Source organism: Pygoscelis adeliae, unplaced genomic scaffold, assembly GCF_000699105.1.
Source record: "Pygoscelis adeliae isolate BGI_AS28 unplaced genomic scaffold, ASM69910v1 Scaffold318, whole genome shotgun sequence".
Taxonomy (NCBI): Eukaryota; Metazoa; Chordata; class Aves; order Sphenisciformes; family Spheniscidae; genus Pygoscelis; species Pygoscelis adeliae.
This window is the reverse complement of record NW_008825430.1, coordinates 1,817,479-1,839,280: the sequence shown is the minus strand read 5'-3', so window position 1 is coordinate 1,839,280 and position 21,802 is coordinate 1,817,479. Positions and strand designations below refer to the sequence as shown.

Genomic DNA, 21,802 nt, shown 5'->3' with positions numbered 1-21,802 from the left:
ATTAACACATACAAAATTATTAGGGTATACAAATGTGTTTCCTTTTTGGACACAGTGAAAGCTAAATTAATGGGCATTACAGCATTAGTTTACATCACACTGTTTCAAAAAAAACACCGTTTATGATTAAACAAATATGTTCATTTTTTATATATATATATTTTATATATATATAAACTCATAGACAGTTTAAGAAACTTACAGATCTACCAAAATAGTCAAGTATATGTATAGATCACTATCATCTCAGTTTCCTTGGTACCCAGAAGTGTTTACACTGTTTCAGAATTCCAGATAAACAGAAACCTAACTCTTTGGCTTCCCTTTGAGCAATCTCTTTTTTTTACACCTGTGACCAATTTCCATCACTCCAAAAAAAAAAAAACAACCCACAAAACTCAAAGCAATGGCACAACTTTCCCCAGGCTAATAATTTTTCATGACAGCTTCAAGCACAAATGGATTATTTTAAATATCACATAAACCTACGGTAAATTAAAAAAATAGAAGATTACTTTACACAATACATGGAAACCATTTCTAGTGAGCACAAACATTTACAACTGTGTCATGTTTTTTCCTTGCATAACCCATACTCACACACAAACCAGTTTTCAAAAGAATTAGTGAAATATTCAGTCCACTTCTGTTTCTTTTATACAACATGAAATGGTTACAATACCATAGTATTTTTTAGAATAAGTTAAACATCAAGACATATGGCAATAGCATTGTACTATTCTTTCTACATACATATGAAATCCAGAAATTCAGTCTATTTTTATTCAGTTACAAAAATGAATTAAAGACTAAGATCCAGTTATACTGGAAAACTAGACTTGTTCTAGAAACCACAAATACTGTAAGCGCTTTGGTGTAATATGTACAGATTGTGCTGTCAATACCATGCTTGCATACTAGAACTGATCAACAGATTCCAACTGGTGAATTAAAGTAAAAATAAAAAGGTACTGTAAGACTTGCTTTCTTATTTCTTTTTGGAAATGATTCAGTGAGAGAAGATGCACCACAAGTACACACACAGCATTTGTATGATGTGACTACAAATTAAATATTAAAGTGTTTTTTAAATACAATGCAAGACCAGTCTTCTTAAGTGCATAGAACATAATGCAGAATACTGTTAATTACAGGGACAAATACAAAGATATCAAACATTTTAACAGATATTGAACAATGTTCTCATAAAAAAAAGGTGTGAACAAGAATAAGCATTCTTCTATTGTTACAAAGACCAACATGTTTTTTCCCCCCACTGGTAAGAGAAATAACTGCTGAATCATGAAAGATATCTACTGCATCCATTTTACCTCTGTCTCTCGAAGGCTTAGAATTGCACCTTCAAACTCTTAAGCAGTTTGGATATTTGGTTGGGGTTTTTTTCTCCTTTTCTTTTTCCTCTTTATTTTTAACAAAAACTTTTCTCTTCCTGAAAGTGGAAGTCAAAAAGTGCATTTTAAATGAAAGGGTTTACTTTTTCCCTCTGTTTTATGGATGCATTTGCTGTGATTTAGAAATTTTAGCTTAACCTATTCATTCTTTCTATCACTACAATTCATCAGAACGTCTCAGATCTATTCAGGCAACCCTGCCGAGTTAGGCAGCCCCTCCTTTTGCAAAGCAAATGGTATTAAATTCTAAGAAAGCCAAAATACTGCAATCTTTATTCAAGTGAAATGCCAACTTCAAGAGTAAGGACTGCAGGATTTTCAGAAGATGTGGACTGCGTGCAAAGTCTTCCAAAATTTGTATTTTCTCTTTTGGATTTTGGGATATAGTAAACTGCAAATACCACGTTCAGCTAATACTGCAAGTCAGCTTCAGACTATGGTCTCAGGAACAAAATGGTAGTCCCAAAACTCTCAACCCAACCAGAGGAAACTCACCCCAATTGTTGCTCATTTCTTACATGACACAACAACTCTTAACATGTAAACATAATGGATGATGGTTCTCATTTGAAGCTCCTATTGTTGGCAAGTAATACTTCACAGGTATCAGAAATACTTTAAAGTCTCCATATTTCCCCCATTTCTAAGATGCTTTCTTCTCCTTACAGAAGCTTTAGCTATTTAACATCATACCAAACAATTGCACAACAACTACAGCACCAAGCTTTGCTAAATGAAACTGCTGGAGAGCATACACAGGAGAAAAGAATTTGACCGTGGTTGTTGAGTGGGCTAGAAGTCAAATGAGTTTAAATAAAACTAATGTTAACACATTCCTTAACTGAAATGATTAATTCTTAGCAGAAATAAATTAAGATCAGCATGATCTTACTGTAGGCTAGTTGGTGATTCAGCCAGACTTTTGTGCAGATTAGGGTTTTGACTGTGCCTGTTCCGACTGCGAACAGATGAAAACATTGTGTTGCAACCTGGGACTTTACATTTATGGAGCTGGCGGAGATGCACAGTTTTGTAATGAGCCCTGAAAGTTCCTTTATTACTATAAGTTTTTTGACATATATGACAAGTTATTGGCAAACTGGAAGGTAAACTTGTAAAGTTTTGATTAGCTTTCTCAACTAAAGTACAGTCTTGGTAGAGTTCATCATTGGGCATTAGGCTGGGTCCTTCACAGCTTTCATCACTATCATCCAAGGGCATGGTGCATATTTCACTTCCTCCGTCAGAATCCCAAGAAGAATGAGCACTGCTCTCAGATTTAATGCTGGAAGTAGTGCTTAGATCCAGAACAGCTCCATCATTCAATGGATCGTATCCATAACTCTCAGAACAGGGTTCTCTAATTTTGCTCATTGGAAAAACCAAGCTGCCTGTTCTGTTCATTCCTTTGAAGATTACAGAAGTATGTCCAACATGTTGTTTTAAAGAGACATCTTGACAAAACTCCTTAGCCATGTCTTTCAAGAGGTATGTTGCATTGAAATGGTTGTTGAATTCCAGTGTATCTTTAGTCAGAAGCTTATGATGAAGATTTAGGTTTGAACTATGTCTAGAAGAACAAAGACAAGCTTAGCAAGAAAGTGTTTTGCCTCACTTAACAGCTGTTTCATAATGATCATTAACAAAGAAAAAAAATCAATATTTAGTAGCATGCATGAACTGTCTACTTCTAATTTGACCAACTGCCACACTGGGAGTGCACACAGATGATTTACACATGTGACTGGGTATCTGAACTTGCTTGCACTGGCATATATCAGAAGGAACTCTACAGAAATCAATGTTTCAGATTCTCTCCTGCAATGTGGATAGCTGTCTGCTCCACTAGATCTAGTGCTGGGCCTAGAAGAGTTGGGGGACAGACTAAAAACCTGTATACTGAACTAAGATCAGAGAATGGACTGAGGGGGGGGAAGAAACAAGATTCTTTCCTGATGGACAAAGCAGGACACCTGAGTCTGCAAAAAATATCGATGATCTCAAGTACTGTAACCATGAGCCAGGATGCAGCTGTACGCATCAGTTCAGAGCTTTTCCTTGGCAGGAATTTCCTTGAAGAAAGGAATATTGCATTTTATGCAACTTGCAGTTTTCAAATGGGCATCTCTGGACTCAGTTTAAAACCACCAAAACATACGAGATCACTGCTCCTCACTGACTACTATCAATCAGCTCACTGGGAACTTCCAGGCTCTGGCTAGAAGATTCAGTTTATTGCAAGACAGGGAAAATATTCATTTTTCCCCTTGCCATGATGGTTTAATCCAAACCATGAACTGTTCAAAAGGGCACAGAAATATTTTGCACTTGCAGTCACAGCACTCTACGTTAAAGTCTAGAAACTTCTGCAAAGTTGTTCCAAATAACTACTGTTTTGCACAAAGCTTGTGAACTGTCTTGTGAGATGGCTTTTTTTTTTTTTTTGAAATAAACCATCTTCCAACAGCACCTATGTTAAAGCTTAACTGAATATATTGGTGTGGGAAGGAATTCGTGGCATGTGAATGCAAATCTTACTGCTGGCCTTCTTTCCTGTGGCCCGTATCACAATTACAGTGGAGAGGAATTCACATCTGGGAGGATGCAGGCAGCAGATCAGGGTATGAAGCCCTGCCAGCAGCAGATGAATCTGTGCATCTGAGATGCAGCGGCCAGTCCTCAGAGACTGGCTCATCCTCTCTCTGGACTGCATCAGCTGGCTCCAGTACTCCTAGCAGATTACAGACAATCTAAACCTTGTGTCACTCTGAACTACTATCCAGGCACGCTTCCTGCAGCCAAAAGCTGCTGTAACACTGTTACAGGAGAGTTAGAAAACTTACACCACACTTAAACATGTTTGTTGTCTATCACTTAATCCAGATACATAACGGATGGTCAACAATAAAGCTTCAGTTCTTGTTTCTCAGCCTACGTGCATAATAGGCTGAAATAAAATGATTTACAGCAACACAATACCGCAGCTAACAGTAAACTGAATCAAGCTCATGATATAGTTTAGGAATTAGTATGTAATCTCACATAAAAGCCCTACCAATGTGGATACACACCAGATAGCATTAGTTCAACTAGCACTGCGTAATGTTAATTTTGTACTGACATAGAGTAATCTTGCTTTTCTTATGGGCTTTTTCCCACCAGTCTGTTCAAAATCCTTGAGTAAAGCAAGGACAAGGGCAAGTGAAGATTTCCTGAATTGATCTCATTGCTTTTTCATTAAAGAACACTGTATACATTAAAACACACATGAAAGTACATATTAAACATACAAGTCCACACATGCATCTACTGGAAAATTGCTGCATTCATACCCTTGTGGCTTTCCCTTTATGTTCTAAAGTATTCTTTCAACTATTGCAGTCTTTATCAGTTATGAAATTTTCATGGCTTTATTTAATACCTCGTAGTCTAGTGGAAGGAAATGTTTCTTTCAATGGATTTTCATTTCATGAATGTTCTGATAAGTTATCGTACCTGTTATACGAGGATACACAGAAAATCTTTGCAGGCTCCATTCCTCAAATACTCATTTTAATTTCAAATTAGGCTCCATTGTGTTGGTAAAATAAATACAATTTTGTTTATAATTTTCTTACCTGTCTCGACTTCTACGAGAAGGGAAAGCAGCATTACAGCCCTCAACTGTGCAAATATGCATTTCTTTGAGATGTACATTTTTAAAATGCATTTTTACACTGTAAGGGTTTTTAAAAGTCTTCTTACAGATGTCACAATGAAAGCGGCTTTCTTCCTTCTGAATCCCTAGTGCATGTTGACTGACAGGATCCGTATCTTTAGAGTCTTCAAAACAAGGAATGGCAGCACCCCTGTTTGACAAAGTGCTGAAAAAGCCCCCGGTCAGCAAGTGGTGTTGCAATTCAGGGCAGTCATTTTTAGGAATCCTGCGCTTTGACTGCTCTTTAATATACATGGGGGGTTCAGTCATTGGTTTTATAACATCATTGTGGTGGTGTTTTGGATCTTCGTATAAAATCTCATGGGAAACTATTTTTAATGGTTGGTTTTCTTCTGGTTTAACCTCTTTCTCACAGTGATGCAATTCATTCTCAGAGATATCCTTGATGTATTTGTTATTTGGCGCAAAGACAGATTCAAAATACTTTGGGCCCTCTACCCCAGAGACAGATTTCCATGAATTACCTGAATGGGGGTGCTTTTCCACCCTGTCGGTCACCCGCTTCTCTATCTTATGCTCGCAGGTCTCAAGCTCTCCATCGCTTACCACTTGCAGACGTGTATCATCTTCAGAACTGGCAACGTCACTACTTTCATTAGGTGTCTCAACAGCTTCTTTCTCTATCTTAATAGGCATACTTGATTTACGAGATTTCTTCTTGGGTAGCATGTCAAATGGCAATTCATTTGAAACAAGCTGCTCTGGTATTGAGGAAGAAACAAGAGGCAGAGAAGGAAGAGTACCTGGAGTATTAGCAAGCTCAGCTGGTGTGACTGGACTACGATAAAAAGGAAGAACAGGCTGTACTGTCTTCAGGTTTGGAAAGAGGACACCATTCTGTCCAATACTGGGAAATCCAGCCTGACCCTTTGAATCTGTACAAGAGCTGGCATAGCTGGCAATAGTTCTGCTATCCGGAGTTAAAATTGTAAATTCTGTCCTTTTACTATCTCCAGGTCCAGCAATTGTCAAACCATTTCTTAGATCTTTATCCCTGTTATTTCTATTCATCGGCATATGGAGTCTGGGGTTAGGATTTGCACTATGACGATTGCGACTACGCAAAGAGCTAAATACCATATTGCAGCCCTCAATTGTGCATTTGTGCTTTATCTTCAGATGAACAGCATTGTAATGTATTTTCAAAGTACCTTTGTCATAAAATGTTTTTTCACATGCAGTGCAGAAAACACGCCCTTTCCTTGGCCCAGCGCCATTTTTTTCAACAGATTTCATTTTGTTTTCTGGCGATAGTGCTGTCATTTCAAGCTTTGCTGCTGTATTATGTGAACTGGAATCACTTAAAAGGGCATCATCTTCTGTTTTAGTGGTGACATCTGGACCATTTATGCTCCTCTCATTTTCAACTTGAAATGGTGCAGAACTAGAAGTTAAGAAGCTGCTTTCAGAAAATGATATCTGAACATCTTGTTTAGTTTCATTGCTGTGGTCTTGACCTTGCTCAATCAAATGTCTTTCTGGTGGTGAACCTATCAAAGGTGGAGGCACTGGACTGAAAAACTGAAACGGCAGCATGAAAGCCATGCTATTTACAATATTCTCAAAGGGATGAATGTTGGTGGGACTCATTTTGTCCAAGGAAGCAGAAAAATTAGGACTGTGTTGATTGCAGCTCTCAATGAATGCCCTAATATCCAAATTGGCAGTTGGTGGTGGTATTATAATTGATTGCCCTTCTTTCTCTTGAATTGCCATTAACTCTACAATGGACTTAGTTTCTCCAAAACGAAGAAACTGCTGCAAAGTAGCCAGTTCTTCTTCAGTGGTCATTATGCTCCAGTGATCCAGCACCTTTCCTGAAGCATCCTAAAGCCAAAAATATTTAAGCGAGTCAGCCATTAGTTAAGGCAAACAAAAAACCCCTCCCCCAAAGCTCTCATTTTTTCAGGGACTAAAAATTTTTCTCTAGCGAAATGATAAAATCATTCTATTTAATGAGAGATTAATGCCAATTCTGTGATACTTTCTTCCAAATTTTACCACATTGGTAATCATTATTTCTTTCTGAACTGACAGTAATACTTTCCAATAAACTATTTTTTCCACAAAAATTAAGACACATCATTTGAACAACAGTTAGTATCATGTAAGTACAGCTAGCAGAGACGGAGCAATCAGACCAAGATTTAGCTCCTCATTTAAGTCAAGTATTCTTTCATTGCAAGTTTAATAATCTTCCAAGCAACTAAGATCAGAGAACAAATGAACCTGTATTGATCTATTGCCAGTGTTCACAGAGCACAGCTGTAATTACACTAGAGTGTTGGAGTTCTTTCAAACTCTAGCTATGTCTAACTTTTCCCAATAACTACAATAAATATTTTATCACAGAACATGTATTTGATGGCCTACTGAGATTTTTCACAGTGCATGTAAGAGTTTCTAAGATGATGAAGAACGTAACATCATAAATTTTTCATGTGGTAGAGGTTCAAGGTAATTGATTCCATATTTTTAATCCTAACACTAAAAAGCAAGATTATCAAGACCATTAAATATTGATTCGTGTCATAATGTAAGATCATAATGTTACTTTACATGAAAGGTAACTTCCACAGCAGCAAGGACTAACATCAGTGTAAGGCACATAGGGCCGAATTCATCCTTGATGTAGCTCCAGTAAGGTCAGTAGCACTACACCAGAGATGAATATTGTCCCTGGTGTTTAAAATGATGGCAAGTTTATTTGTCAATGTATTATTCTGCTGTATAAAAGTAAACTCTCTGTTTAAATAATACTAGAGCAAATTCTGAAGCCTTTACTTTGATACGTTCCCAGTAACTTTTTCTTTTGATCTTGGCTTACCTTCGCTGATAGATTTGAGCAAAGTAGGAAGATTTCAGTTGTCTGACTAAAAAGAGAGCAACGACCAAAAATCCACCCTTTTCTGGCACTAAGCTTGTACAAGTCTATTACTGCCTTTCAGATGTACCACACTGTTAACGCGTTGTGAACCACTGAAAAGATTAAGCTAGAAATAAATATGATAGCTAAGTATATTTCATAATGCTATTAAAAAAGCCCCTCTAAATACCTGTAGCACATATCCACGTATATAATCCTGTAGCGTCCAATCCAGAGCATGGAGAATCTGTATCACCTCTTCCTGCTTCAGAACACTGAAAAGCCGATCTAGCAGAATTTTAAGGCGCACAGGAATGGCTTGGGTTCCATACAACATGAGGCTACTGATATCAAAGACAACATTGGATTGCACTATTTCTACCTGGCTTGATGGGTAGAGGTTGGGAATCCTTAATTTGCTCAGGGCTGAAAAAAAAAACACAAAATGTAAATAAACTTCAGTCACAAGAGATAGATAAAATTGAATGTAACTAATATTGGGGTGTTGGGGACACAAAAAGCATGCTATAGTGAGGAGGATCCTAAAAGGTTTTATATAGATTATAAGAACAAATATTACCATGTGCTACCCATCCATGCCGGCACTGGTCACATTGTCGCTGATTTATTTTCCCAGGTTTAAAACACTGACAACTACAGTTCACAAGAGTGCATCGGATAGCCTGGAAATCAATAGAAAGGATGATAGGTTATATATAAGCACCATCTAGAGTGTGCAGATTGGACATACACCATACACCCATAAAATCCATATGAAGACAGAGTTACCATACCAGCACATACCTATCAGTGTGCAATATAAGTAATCCTGGCAAAACCTGAGTTATGCAAGACTACCTCTGCTTTAAGGAGGATTGGTCACCAGTTGGAACACTAGAATATTATGGAAGCAAAATATTTAATGACATACATAGCAACACTTCTGTAGATTTATTTAGGCTGAAGCACCTTTATAACAATAATACAATGTTCTCATGCATTCACCTAAGCTATGATCTTCATGTAAGATCACTTTTTTTCAGATAGGTTTGAAAACAAAGACATACAGATGAAAGTCCTGCTCTCTTGATGTTCTGCTGGAAGTCCATACTGCAGTGGAGTTCTAATGAGCAATGCGTTAGGTCTGCATAAATGCCATCCCTTACATACAGCAGTACCCACATAGAGTATATGTATTCTGTCAAAGATACAGGACTTCACTAATGCTTCTCAGTAACAAAGCTCACCAAAAAGCACTCCAGCTCCTCCAACTCCTCAAAGACTATAATAGTCACATTTTGTAAGGGAAATCCTTGAAAGATAATAGGCAAAATAGAGCACACAAACAGATAGCAACCAGTTGCACAGTTCAATCTGTGCATCACTTTACTCTCACCAAGGTCATCTATAATGCAAATCAAATTAGTATTCAGATATTCCTAATCAACAGGGTAGTGCAAACTTGCTTCCTGGAATATATGCTTTCTTCTGTATGTGCTCATCTGCTGCAGAAGGCAGGCAGACAACTCTGAGGTCCTAGTTAAAGCTCCATAGGGATTGCTATACAGCAAAGCATTTGTAGGATTCTGTATTGTTTAGATCTGATACTGAGAATAGTTCCTGCATAAATGGCATATTTACTAAGGGAGGGAAAGTGAAGAAATTAACTTGCAGAAAGTCTACACTGGAATACAAACAAAACGTTAGATTATGCAATTGTAACATGTCTGCATTTTTCTGTTTTTAAAACAAAATATTTTACATTTTAAAGTACAGAGAGGCAAATATGAAATAAGGCAAAGTTATGCCCACTACTGGCTGCTACTCCTGCTCCTAGGGTCTTATGCAAAATGGGGACTTCCACTACTTATTATTACCCATAGAAAAGCAAGACAAGACTTGAAGAAAAAAGTAGTGTATTTTCAACGCAGGCATCCCCACATTGGCACTTTTGGAAAACATTCACAGAAGCAAGTTTTTGGACAATCAGGCTAAGAAAGATGGATGCAGGAAATGTTTAAAATGAAAAGGACACGAGAGAAAGGTAATTTCACTGGGATTTGCAATGGGCATTTCTTTAGGCTTGAAGAATTTGACTGACTGAGGACAGAAGAGGACACTACATACAACAGTCTGCTACAAGCAAGCACGTGCAGGACATTTGGATGCCTGGTGCTTTACATGTCTGGATTTGGACTGAGATTTTAAAATCTCAGTAGCTGGCTTATCAAGAAGTTAGCTTACATGCACGTCTCCAAACTGCAGTGACTTGATGCTGAGATTCATCTTTACTTGAAGGATTGGAACAAGTGGCAACAAGGCTATTGAAATGTCTGCCTCACTTTGCCTTTAATCTTTTAAAGGGACCATTGCAAAATACTGAATTCTAGAGAAAAGCTCTGTGCTCCCCATAAAGTCGTAAAATACACATCAATACCCTACGCAGTGTGAATTGCTTCACTTTAATGGAGGATACATTTTCACTTAGATGCTAAAATACTTTCATATAACAATCAAAAGCCATCAATTTCTTATGGAAAGGTTGGAAAAAAAGGTGTAGTTGGCTTTTGATAGATGAAATGATTCATTCCTGTCACAAGGTATTGAACAATAATTCAGTTCAAGTCGTCTACCTCTGTACATACACAATATTCTGTGACTTGCACAGGCTGAACCCCTTCCATGGGCAACCCTGCTAGGTTCGGTAAGCCACAGTGCATTCCATGAATGCATCTTTTGCAGTCCCTCCAGACAAAATTACAAAAGAGTACTTCCTTTTTCTGCAAGAAGTAACAGAAATATGCACAATGAAAAAAGCTGTCATGATGATAAATTAATTGAGATTTCAAAATTTTTTTCATTCCTTTTCCTTTGGACATGTTCCACAAACCACTGACCTTTAAAACTATTTTTTCTTCTTAATTTGTGTACTTAGACAAGAAAGATATACCGCACAAAATTTTGCATTTCATAGCTTTGTGTAAGATCTTTCTTCTATATGGTACATGTATTTATCTTGTCTTCCTTTATATGTGTAGAAGACTGCACATGCAAAAACCAGAAAAAGTAAAAGGAGGACATTTTGTTTTACATATATGAGAGCGGCTATTAGAAAGGGAGTAGAGTTCCCCTTCTATTCTAAATATGGAATTGATCCCCTCTTAATTCAGTACATTACTGCTTCGGGACACCAGTCTTAGATGTAGTCAGCCTGCATACTATATCAAAGGTATACCCTCAAATCAGGGATCTGTCACCGACTTAAAAAATTAGCTGTAAGAATCCCTGAGAAGAAACAAGTGCCATTTTCAGGTTGGTAGCATTTCCCTTCATTTGTGCTTGTCAGAGTCTGTGTCTCCTAAAACTTTTCTAGCAACATTTGCATTAATATGGTCACACAGAATATATAACATGGCAAAATTAACTTTTAAAATAACCAGCGAGTCGCAGTTTTAAGTCTTCATTCACTGTTCAACTTTAAAAGGCACTAGTAAAAGATGCACTTCGATTATCTCCCAAATTAACTTATATCAGAGTTTAATGAAGAGAAGCTTAGCAAAACTTCATGAGATTAATATGCTTGTCTTTTGCCTGTTAATCCTACTATCCTTAATATGCCTATTCTAAGGTACTGTAATTATATCAAGTCTTTTAATGAGTTTTATTTTCCCAACAAGTGGAATGTACACACAATTTCATTCTACTTTCTATATTGCATACATGTAAAGCTTCAAAATTGTAATTAAAGGATTGGAAATGTAGATGGAAATTAAAGTGGAATTTTTTTAAATTGCAATCCTTTCATTCAGCTCTATTATTTAGTTTCATTTTCCAGAAACATAAGGCAGATGTTTTAAAAAAAATAAATCTTATGCTATCATCAAGGATCTTGTTATTGCTTTCCAGTCACTCTCTCCCTCACAAATGGATCTTTCCAAATCCATTATCAGCAACACTTTTTTTTTTTTTTCTCCAAGAGTTGAAAATTCTGATCAAAGTTTTCTGTGGTTTTACCAGCATGACTGTGGGAATCTGAACATTGGATTTTTAATACAAATGATTCCTCATTACAAGAAAGGCAGATTAACCATTAAACTGGCCACTGAAAAACATCTAACTACTTATCACTGAAAAAGAAATAGCATCTGTTGCCTGAAAGCCAGAACTGCTGACATCTTTTTTGCCAGATATCAATGTGGCTTCGATTCTGCTTCAAAAGTTACTGAGCGTTTCTTTGCAACCTACTTGCAGCCTTCACAGCTAAAGAAAAGCACAGGCTAATGGGACAAGTTCATTCTGATTCTGGGTATATAATCAGGCTTCGTTTCATAAAGCGAGTTTGAGATCATCTATGCTCTCCCGAAGCCTTTTGGGACCGATGCTCACTTGCAACATACTAACAGCAGGTTTAAAAAAATGCAGCAAGAGAAGAAGGGCGGTCTAACTGTATCAAATCCCATTCCGTGATAAGTGGATTCTGGTTTGACAGCACTTTGGCTTCGGAAAGAAATTAAAAAGTAAGTAAATATTGAAGACTCTGTCAGGACCAAGTTAGAGATCTCTGCTCATGCTAGAAAGCTGGTCTGGCTCTCTGCACGCAGTGAGAGCTGCAAGTGCAGACACCAGTAAAATGGAAGAGCAAGTCCCAGGTTACCCTGGTAGTATTTAGTGTCAGTGACGCGCAGGTCGGCACCCTCGCTTGTTTCTGGCATCCAAGAAAAACCCTTGTTTTCTTTGCACAAAGCTACCACTCACTTTAGAAACTGCTTTTTTTGAAGCTACTGCCATTGCACTTAGAGCACGAGAGCTTTGCTGCTCTGCTATGCGGATTACTGACAAAATGGTGTCTTTGATGCCATGTTACAGGAACATCTTTTGCAAGCAGGGATTAGAAATTCCTATCAGTTTAAAATGCAAGTTTGAAGAAGAAATAGGAGTTACATGAAATAAACGTGCGAGAGAAATGTTCATTAGATGAGATATAACAGAAACCGCTTTTCACGTCCTTTATTGAGGGCTTCTAGCAACAAGCCATATCTCCTATGGCCATCTCACCTTCATTTCCCAGAAAAAGTAATCCCACTGAATAGATGTAACCCTCCAAGATATGTGCTCTGGTGAGCACATACCCTATAGGAAAGAACTGGGATGTATCCCATTTCTGCAGAATAGACTTGCAGTGGATCCACAGTAAGAACACTCGTGGAAGAAGAGGCAAGATTTATCATGGGGGAAGAAGATCAATTTGTAAAGAATTAGGATTTTTTTTGGTCTGACAATCAGATAAAACATGAAAGCCTTTTTACTTCCTAGAGTACAGGTAACAATTTTCTCACATATTAAGAATAATCCACAGAAATTAAGCTCTCTTTTGGTTTGTAGAAATAAAATTAAACATGGGACATATGTCTGGTTATTAGGAATTATTTTCTTGTTTGCACCTTGTAAAAGATTTGCAAGGGAAGTAAAGGGATGGATAAATTTACCATCTCTTAAATTAAAAGTACAGCCCACAGCTAAATCAAAGGCCAAATCCAAATCTGTGTGCACCTTTCAGTAAAGAAAACAGTAACTATACATGAATGTGAAGTTGTCTTCCTGTCCAATTTGTTTTCTTTCCTGTTTTTACTGTTATCCACTGGGTTTCTTGCAGTTGCAAAGTTTAAATAAGTCTTCCTTTTTCATCACCCAGTTACATTTGATTACTTGTTGCATTTGAAGCCTTTGAACAACCACTGAAAGCAGAGACAAATTAAAAAAACCCTTATCTTAAGCATCTCTGTCAGTGCCGTACTCTTCCACATCATACAATGAGCAAAGCTTTGCTTTGTCCATTTTTTGTCAGGCAACTTCTGCCACTTCCCCTAGGGATGTATTCCACTGATAAATAATACCGTCTGTCGGTTTTGTCATGATTTAAAACAAGTTCTCAATTTACATTTTGTCCACTTTACTTTCACTGTATCACAACCCAGCTGTGCCTATCTGTATCACACTAATAATATTTGTTTTTTTCAGCTATCCCACATGTATTTGTATCCACCCTGTCCACTCTATAGTACATGTTTAGCCCTTGTGCGTGTTCTTCCTAAACACAGACTTCAGTTTTTGATACTCTGTTGAGCTCCCTGCAGTTTATTGGAACTAAAATATATTCCAGTATATTCCAAGTACAATCACAAAAGGTGTTGGGCTGCTCCAGATGGTGTAAGTACTTGTTGAAGACATAGCCCAACAAGTAAACCTAAACTGCATGTTGATATTATATGTTAGAGTTTAGATTAAGCATCTTATATCTCTATTGTTCCTTGAAAGTTTCAAGGTATTCCAAGTTTAGTAAGGCTGTGAATCCCATCTGCCTGTAGAGAACATTAGGAGGGCCCCTGCAGCATCTTCAAGGAAAGGCTCTGGGCCATTTTCTTCTTCCTGACATGCTTGCTTCAAAGAGGAAACGGGATGCCTGGAGAATGGACAGAATACGGAAACCCTTCGCTGCCTGTAAGTAGAGCTGGGAGGACACACAGGGAATGGGGAAGAGGGAGACACCACACAATAGTGCACTGAAATGCACTTACATATGTACGGGTCTGATGGCAAGGCCAATTTGAGAGTTACTCTGCACAACGTAGACTTGGCCCACGCTACAACTCGCACATGTTCAGCTCAGTACTGTGGTGTTTTCTTCTGTCACGTGTTTAAGGTCCTCAGTTGTGGCTGAGGTCAAAGCTGTACTGGTAAGTTACACACCACTGACAGTATACATACACTGCCTGCCTTTAACAACCTTGGCCCTTGAAACAAAGGGATTTCCATTCATGTACATTTATACCTACTCAAGTACGTTTGGTTGTTGCAAGTTCTGCTGTTTCTATACTAAAGTTTAAAAATACTTGATTTTATATAATTATTTATTTTAGTCTTACTAAAACAAGGAAAAGGTCCTTATAAGATTTCTCATTGTATCGGACCGAATGCTGCACACACTGTTTCCACAGACTTATCTCACAAAACATGTTTCTTACAAAGTAACAGCTGCCCTTAATACATTTACTTAATAAACATAATAAGTAACAACAAACATCTTTCATGAGAAGCAAACAAGCTTACAGTTTGTTGTATCCAGAAGACAGTCTGATATCGTCCGTATTTTGAGCTTTTAATTAAGTTGAGAAAAGTTGCAGACGGATGTGAGAGAGTAAACAGCACTGACCAAATAGCTCCAACCTTCTCCATTAACAGACGTCCAAAATGCTAGCCCTAGATGATTCATCTGACAAACTGCTCATTAGTAAAATAAGTTAGCAAAATTCTTGTCTCCTGCTTAAGAGACCAACTAGGAGAGAGATGGGAAAGATGGAGATGGGCCACAACTTGCCTTTTACAGTGCCACTAAACACGAAGTTACACTCGCATCTCGGTTCCTAAAGCCACCATGGCTCCCCAATAACTGGGCTGGTTTTCATACACACCGACCACGTATGCTCCTACCAAGCTCAGGAGGTGCAAGAACCTTTGAAAAATCCAGACAAAAAGCTTTTGTTTCAGAGGCCAAACGTGGATTTAGGAGTTGAACTTAACACCTATTGTACTGAAAATTTTGGCTGGTGCTGATACCACTCAACTCCCACTTATCCCATCTCTGTGGGGAAATTATGTTACGATTTTTACTCCTAAAAGAACACAAAGGCCACAAGTTGTATACATTTTCTAGATAAGACCAGAGAATACATCCCATTAATTAACTGGATCCTAATGTATATATTTATATTGTTTATTTGGGGTCAGATAGCAAAACCTGACCTCCTTTTAGACAGCCACAGCCTGAGAATACATGTAAGCAGAGTATTTACAACCCAGATCCTGCAGCAAGTTGCATTACCCCATTACCCTCTCCCTCAGTGGGGCTGAACAAAGCCAATTTTGGCCTAGAATTTGACCAGATCTCTCTCTTGTGGGTGCAGTTGAGCACCTTGAGCTGAAAATGTTTAATTGTCCTTGTAATAATTGACTAAAACATTCTCAAAAACAGCCAAAAAGTGAGGGGTGGGGGGAAGTGAAAAAGCTCAGTAAGATGGAATTGAAATTCCATCACACGATGGCACCACCCCGTCAAATCAACCATGCTTGTGGATTTAAAAGACAGTTTTAGCTGGCTACTGAGTTATGGGCCACGAGTCCACATGTCGCCACTTTGTTAAAAAGTTTTTCTAACTGAGAACAGCCCTGAGAGCAAGGAGCTGAGATAAGAGACTAAACTAAATACAGACTCCCAACCCTACAGCCAGTTCGGGCTCAGCGGCAGCTTTCGTGGCTAATGGAGAGGAGCTCTGGGCAGTCTCGGGCAATGCAGCTGGGCGAGGAAGCAGAAGGGAGCCGTTTCTGAAAAAGGCAGGGCGCTACAAGGCCAAACTTTAATCACAGCATAACTTGTGGGATGAAAATCACTCCTCGTGCATGTCACTTACCCTAAAGGGCCCCTCAGGGCAACTCTTGTTAATGGCACTGTCAAAATAATTATGAAGAGAAAAGAATGTGGGTGCGTGTGTGTGTGTGTGTTTGAGCACACACACTCAGACAGCTACTCTTTAAACAAAAAGCACTGGACAGCAAAACTTAATATTGCTGTTCAACAACGGGCTTGCAGATACATCGGCTTACACTGCAATTAATCTCACTTGTTAACAACAGGTGTGTGCTGACAGACAGCTTGGTCAGACTCGGGAACCCATCTAGATCCTCTTTTACCATTTGGTTTGGAAAAGAAAGCAAGAAATACACATTGAGGAATGAAAAATGTCACATTATCTTTATCTTACAGTTGTTATTTACTTTTGATTCTGAAACAGACTACACTGCTACAGTTCCCATGGCATACCTGCCTGTGTAGGTCAGAAACCCTTACATTTTGCTGAGGATTAAGCAGTACCTACCACAAGATATTGAAGTAACTTCCCTTTTTAATAAGTTTACAGGAAAAATTCTTATTAGTGCATTTCAAAAATGAGTAACAGATTGCTGCATACTGATGAGAAAAACTGTTCAGGCTTTGGGGGTAAGGATAAGTCACTGGATAGAAATGGTGTGAAATTTCTATGATAAAGCGTTAGATGCTATTTAATCCAGCAAATAAATTGCGCACATACTATTTACCCATATTGACATGCTATGCATACCACATTAAATTCTGAAACTACAGATCTCTCCGTGAACTAAAGTTTAATTACATATTTAACTCCAAGCCCTACGTCAGCAAGAAATAAGTGTTATAAGCACAAATGCACAAGTATCAGAGAAATGAAGAATACTAGTATAAATCAACTGCAAGCCCTTTAAAATATGTAAACCCTTTAAAGTATGCCTTTAACTTTTTACCTAGTTTATAAGACGTTATATGTGTGCAGTGTGGGTGAGTCAATGTTTCAGACAATCCTAACTTTTTCAGCTCCTCACACCGCTGCTTAAACCTCAAAGCCATAAAATATGCATGCTTAATTTTTTTCCTTTTTGCCTGTTACAGGGAGAAGATATAGATTAAAGAATAAAAGAAAACTAACAGCACTCTGAAATATTTCGTGTTACACAATTTCATAAGTTTTAAACCCAAACAGTATTTGTACATATACACACGATACTATCTATGGTGCTACAGTTATGCAATATTTTATGCAACAGTGTAGTTCCATTGGTAATTTCACAGTTTAAAACTTCCTTTTTATTGAACACAGATGAGGAAATCTTAAATGGCTTTCAGACATCAGTTTAAATAGCTACTTTCATATGAAAAGATACCCATTTCTCACTGACAATCAGCTATATTTGAAATTTGAAGTAAAAAGTTTGGGGTGAAAGAAACAGTCCTACCATGGTTTTAAAGGGTGGAATGAGAATAGCATTGTTCTTTACTCTAAAATGACTGAAGTTTTCACTTTATCATTCCCTCATAATTTTTTTTTGAGTCTGAATATTGAAATTTCAGTCCCTAAGCAGATTTTTTTAGATAACAATTAGCAATAAAATAATAAGAAATAAAAACTAAAAAGAAGACAGACAATGACACTTGCTGTAAGAACTTCAGTTGTAGCATCTGCTAGGATGAAAAATGCTGGCTGCTCAGCACATAGGAACTGTGAGAGTTCCTGCACCACTGAAGCCAGGAAGGGCAAGAGATGACCCAGAGGGCCAAAGCAATAGATTTTCTTCCCTGCGTTTGGTGGATGTTTTGCTGGAATAATGAATTCAAGTTCCATACCTAAATTTTAGCTCAAATCTGCATGAAAATTTTTACCGAATGCCAAATCATACAAAAGGTGTTTTTAAAACACGTATGTGTAGCAAAAGCTGTAATCCAAAATAAAATAAGGACATTTCTGTTCTTATCAGAGGCATATGTAATATTACAGTAATGAAGTCTTTATTACTGAAAGTAAAATAAATCACTGGCTTGTTTGATTGGAAATGGAATGACACGCTCAATGTTGTGTGAACAGATTTTTTTAGCAATATCACGAACAGGCACGGAAGCTGGAAGTCAAGACATTTGGTATCAAAAGGCCAAACCTTTTTGCAGCCTAAATAGGCAGAATTTCGTCTCAGCTGTAGTAAAGCCCATGAAGTGGCCCAACATTTGTAATAATTTTTTCCTGTTTCCGTGAAGATTTAGCTCTCCTGCAGGTTTGGATATGTTTGCAGATACCATTATTTTTAGGGTTCTAAATAGGTTGTAGATGGTTCGGTAGTTCAAAGAATAAACAGAACAATTACTTTTTAAAATCAATCAATCAAAACCCCGTATTTTAAGTGTAACATAAATGTATTTTCTGTAACATTAGTTACTTTTTACATGTTCACCTATTGTTAAAATAAAAGTCTGATTAAGCCGCAAACTACTAAAAACTCCAGTTTAATTCAAATAGAAATGCATAATTATATGATTATAACAAAAACTTACTAGCATTATACACGTAGTGGTAAATAGATCTCATGAAATATACATGATACGTTATTTGAAAGTCCGTATTTTTCCCCTTTTCTGTAAAAGAAGACATTAGAAAGGTATCCTTCGGTGTATATTGTTCTAATCGCTAGAACAAAGAAAACCAATGCGCACTGTTGTTAGTATTTAAAAATAATGCTAGACCTACTTTGCACCATGACCCGAAGTGGGGTGAGGCTCCCCACCTCCCATTCCTCCAGCACTGAGAGCTGAGCCACAATTTCAGTATTTTAAAACCAAAGTACAGAAACAGAGGCTCTTGTCTAACATAACGCTTGCATATTTTTCAGCAAACTGCAGTAAACAGAACAGTATTTTCCAAAAGGCTGTTAAAAATAGAAACGTATGATCTTTTCCCACCTAGAATTGTATCCTTACAATTAAAGACTATTAGCTGGCATCCCTTTTAACCGTCAAACTCAGACAGTGGCAGTTCTATAGCCACAAAGAGAAGCAGTAAATGAGAAGAACATGTTACTACACTGCATTTGAGAAAGTTTGGCTCCAAGCTATGCACTGATTAATATCAGATCTCCTTCTTTACTTGCCTCTTGACAATCTTGTCACATCTGGCTGACAAATCCTTACAAGCTTATCCAAACCAAGGCAGCCCAGATCATGCTCCGGGAGTAGCTTGAAGGAAGCGGCAACACCAGCCATGCACTGATGTGCCATCATGAAACTAATGAAGCTGACTTCACTTGCAGACTGCAGGAACACGAAGAAACACAACATGCCTCAAGGTTTTGCAACATAACGCAGAGTTAGCTCACCAAAAGATAAGACAAACAACCAGCTCCCGAGATTCAAGAAGCCAAGTAGTTGCATGAATTACAGAAATTTATATAGAAATCTCTTGAACAACAATCTCAACTAAATGAGCACAATAAACTCCAACTTCAGATCAGATGTGAAAATTGACTGCTAAATGCCTTTCAAACACTGGTTTGTTTTAAATTAAAACAAAACTAGTTTACTTCATTTGCTCTCTCCCACATCCCCAAAATATCAGAATGTTGCCTGGCTCCCAGGTTATTCAAACTGAAAAACCTTAAAAAAAAGAAGAAAAAGAAAGAGGGGGAAAAAAAAAAATAGTGTCACTTTTTATCCATAGGATTTTACAGAAGGATAAACCACAGCCTGTGTATATCAGCAGTCCTCCCCTGGGCTAGCGATCTGCCCTCTCCTCATTTTTAAACCAAGGATTCGTTACACAGAGGACTAGAAGTATTTGGCCAATTAATAAACCAGAAAGTAAAATGCTGTATCTTAAACACATCTAACAAAACCTCATTATGTATGAGCTGACAATTAAACCATGTTTATTTTTCTATGTGATGAAACAAAAATCAAAATAAATTAAATAAGCGTCTTGTATTCTGATGCATTTAAGCTATTAATTAGCACAATATATTTAAAAAAACAGACCCCCCCATATACACACACAAACACACACTCATTCTTTTTCTCCCCCCCCCCCCCCCCCCCCCGAAATACAAACAGACTGATCCTAAGAAAAGAATTACTGGCCTTAATTTCTGGATGCTAAATAGTCAACAATAAACTGTATGTAAAGGGCATACATTAGACTCTGCTTTAGTGATAATTTCTAAAGAACTTCGTAGTGAAATTACATTGTTGTCTGCTCTCCAGTGCATTTATACGTCATGATAATGATAATGTATCTGCTTAAAGCACTTGACTCAGAACACATCTGAGTCACAAATCACAGATTTTATTGCTATTAATGTATATTGAGGACTTGTACAATTAAACATTGTCAAGTATTTATGATTTACATGCTACTACTTCAATTGGAAAAGAATTACACAAGTGATGGCTCTGCTTATTATAATCAGTCTGCAATTCTGCATTACTTACTGTAGAAAAGTCATACAGTTGTTTATAGTGCACAGCAGAAAGAAAAACAGGATTTTTTACATAAACTAGTTTTCTACTTTCACAGTATCTTTTCGTAATTAGGAAATGGAGAGTACAGCTCCCTACAGCTCTCATCTCCATTGTTCATTACCCAAAACAACCCCATTGCAAGATTTTTTTATATCTCCACAGTGCACAACCACAAGTAAAAGTTGCACAGTAAAAATACACATTCATATAGAACTGCAAAGAACTTTCCTTACCTCAGACATTCTTACTGTGCTTATGTTTCCAGAGCTATAAAACAGTTTCCCATTCCCTCAGTGAGTTGTACAAAGAAGTACTGGAAACACTCCTGCCTGTACAAGTACTAAGGCAGAACCATCACACGCCTCTTTACTCTTGTCTGACTCTGAGCACCTCAAGGTCTGATGTATGCTCAGGCTGTGCACAGGGGAGTGAAATAAGATCCTCCCCCTTGGTGTTCTCCAGACCTACAGTACGAAGTTGTGTCTGCCTCTCACCTCTGCAGCCAGCTCTCACCTCGCTGCCCCGGAGTGGTGTGCTCCAGCGTGCTCCTCCAGTCGCGGGGCAGTCCCCTCACAGCTGGCTTGAAGAGGGCATGACACTCATCTTTCACAGAGATTTGATCAAAAGGAGTCACGGAGGCTTGAGGCGCTCCTAATGCAGTGCGAGGAGATTCTACCTCTGCTCTGGCAGCCTAAGTAATGCATTAAATCAATGCAGCTGACCTAAGGCCTGTTACAGGGTTTTTTTTTCTTCTCAGAGTGTACAACTATGTGCAAATAAGCTATGAGGTACTTATGATTAAAATTACTTATTTTTAGCGTCAGTGTTGTTTTTCAAATTGCAGCTGCTGTGTTGTTTTTTTTTCTTTTTAAACATTTGCAGGTCTCAAAGGTTCACCGAGT

The 21,802-nt window shown here is 37.8% G+C and overlaps 1 protein-coding gene across 1 annotated transcript; it reads right to left on the bottom strand.

The window, feature by feature from the left end:
* Positions 1–2,300: 2,300 nt before the first annotated feature.
* Positions 2,301–21,278, bottom strand: BNC1 (basonuclin 1). Its single transcript, XM_009330909.1, has 5 exons — positions 21,134–21,278; positions 8,577–8,679; positions 8,187–8,422; positions 5,030–6,957; positions 2,301–2,982 (listed from the first exon to the last, which is right to left on the bottom strand). The coding sequence occupies exons 1-5, from the start codon at positions 21,140–21,142 to the stop codon at positions 2,301–2,303; spliced, it is 2,958 nt and encodes a 985-aa protein (XP_009329184.1). The 5' UTR covers positions 21,143–21,278.
* Between the last annotated feature and the right edge of the window lie 524 nt (positions 21,279–21,802).